General features: G+C 63.8%; 1 protein-coding gene across 1 annotated transcript; it reads left to right on the top strand.

The window, feature by feature from the left end:
• Positions 1 to 25: 25 nt before the first annotated feature.
• On the top strand, positions 26 to 2,327 carry LOC122193876 (helicase SRCAP-like; the record flags this gene model as incomplete). The annotated part of the gene is made up of 2 exons (XM_042894775.1): positions 26 to 250; positions 1,092 to 2,327. Coding segments are annotated over exons 1-2 (1,296 nt in total), but the record flags the coding sequence as incomplete, so codon positions are not given.
• Positions 2,328 to 2,343: the final 16 nt, after the last annotated feature.

Below are 2,343 nucleotides of genomic sequence, written 5' to 3'. Positions count from 1 at the left end.
TTCCCATTGATTCCCATTGGTTCCCATTGTTTCCCATTGGCTGCCATTGGCTCCCCTTGGCTCCCATTGGTTCCCATTGTTTGATTCCCATTGGCTCCCATTGCTTGATTCCCATTGGCTCCCATCGGTTCCCATCGGCTCCCATTGGCTCCCGTTGTTCCCCCAGCTGACCCCCATTGAGCGCTACGCCATGAACTTCCTGGAGGCGTCGCTGGAGGACGTCAGCAGGGAGGAGCTGAAACAGGCCGAGGTGGGCCGCAGGGCATTATGGGATGGCGCCTGCTTATTATGGGATGGGGCCTGCTTATTATGGGATGGCGGCCTGCTCATTATGGGATGGCGCCTGCTCATTATGGGATAACGGCCTGCTCATTATGGGATGGCGCCTGCTCATTATGGGATGGCGGCCTGCTCATTATGGGATGGTGCCTGCTCATTATGGGATGGTGCCTGCTCATTATGGGATGGCGCCTGCTCATTATGGGACAGCGGCCTGCTCATTATGGGATGGCGGCCTGCTCATTATGGGATGGGGCCTGCTTATTATGGGATGGGGCCTGCTCATTATGGGATGGCGCCTGCTCATTATGGGATGGCGCCCTGCTCATTATGGGATGGTGGCCTGCTCATTATGGGATGGCAGTCTCCATTATGGGATGTGGGCCTTATTAGGGGATGGCGCCCTGCTTATTACTACGGGATGGTGCCCTGTTTATTATGGGATGGCGGCCTACTTTGTATTATGGGATGGGGGCCTCCATTATGGGATATGGGCCCTATAGGGCCTTGTGGGATGTGGGGCAGCCCTGGGGCCTTATTATGGGATGGGAGCTTATTATTATGGGATGGCGGCCTGCTTATTATGGGGCTTATTATGGCCCCGTCATTCCAGGGTGTGTAAATGGGGGAGCTGGGGGGGCTTATTATGGGATGGAGGCCCTCATCCCATTCCCCCCCCACCCCATCATTCTGGGGGGGCTGTGTGGGGGGGGGGGGGGGGGGGGGGGGGGGGGAGGGCTTATTATGGGGCTGGAGGCCCCTCATCCTGACCCCTCCCCCCTCACACACCTCCTCCCCAACCCCATAACTAGGAGCAGGTGGAGGCGGCTCGGAAAGACATCGACCAGGCCAAGGGCGAAGGGCGCTTCCGTCTGCCAGACGAGGAAGAGGAAGAGGAGGCGACGACAGCGGCGACGGCGGGGGGAGACGAAGGCCCCAACCCCAGGAGACCCCGAAAAAGTCGGGGACCCCCCCGGCCCAACCCGGGCACCCGCGTCAGCCAAAGGCTAAGGGCTGCGGCTGCTGCTACACCCAAAATGGCGGCGGCGATGACGACGACGACGACGACAGCACCCAAAATGGCAGCAGCGACTACAACGGCACCCAAAATGGCGGTGGTGACGACGGCGGCGGCGGCGCCCAAAATGGCAACGACGACAACAACGGCGCCCAAAACGGCGACGACGACGGTGTCCAAAATGGCGGCGATGACGACGACGACGGCGCCCAAAACGGCGACGACGACGGTGTCCAAAATGGCGGCGACGACGACGACGGCATCCAGGGGGACCCCGAGCCCATGGAGGAGCCCCCCGACGTCACCCAGGACAGCGCCGGCGTCACCGTCTGGGGCGGAAGTGACGTCACCGCCGGCGACGGTGGGGGAGGCGGCGCAAGCGGCGGCCATGATGGCGGCGGTGACGTCACAGGGCGCGGAGGTGACGTCCCAGGCGGAAGCGGTGACGTCACAGGTGGAAACGGCGGCGCCGGTGACGTCACAGGAAGCGGCGGGGTCGGAGGCGGAAGCGGCGGAAGCGGCGGCGACGTCGCAGGCGGACGCGGCCGCGACGTCGCGAGAGGAAATGGCGGCGTCTGAGGTGGAAACGGCGACGACGTCAGCGGCGGAGGCGGCCATGATGTCGCCGGCGGAAGCCACGCTGAGCACCAAAACCCCCCACGGCCCCGGGGTGGAAACCCCCAGCGCCGAAGAAGCTGCCGAAGAACCCGAGACCCCCAAAGAAAAAACGGAGACCCCCACAAAAGCACCGGAAACGCCGGAACCGGAAGCTCAACCCCCGCCACCAGAAACGCCTCAGCAGCGCCCTCCTCCTCGCCGCCGTCGCAGCGCCGACGTGGAAATCCGTCAGAGTCGCCCGCCGGGACCCTCGGCCAAAGTCTTGCGTCAATTACCGGGTCGTTTGGTCACCATTTTGGAGACCCCGACCCCGATAACCGCCACCCAACATGGCCGCCCGCAACGCCGCCGCCGCCGCTCCTCCCCCGGCCGCCGTCGCGACGACGACGACAACGACGACGACGACAACGAGGCCCCCAACCCCCCCC

The sequence above is a fragment of the Lagopus leucura genome, unplaced genomic scaffold (assembly GCF_019238085.1).
Source record: "Lagopus leucura isolate 7727_CA_CO unplaced genomic scaffold, USGS_WTPT01 34554-0_obj-0_obj, whole genome shotgun sequence".
NCBI lineage: Eukaryota > Metazoa > Chordata > Aves > Galliformes > Phasianidae > Lagopus > Lagopus leucura.
The sequence above is the reverse complement of the archived record's forward strand: the minus strand, read 5'-3'. Positions and strand labels throughout refer to the sequence as shown.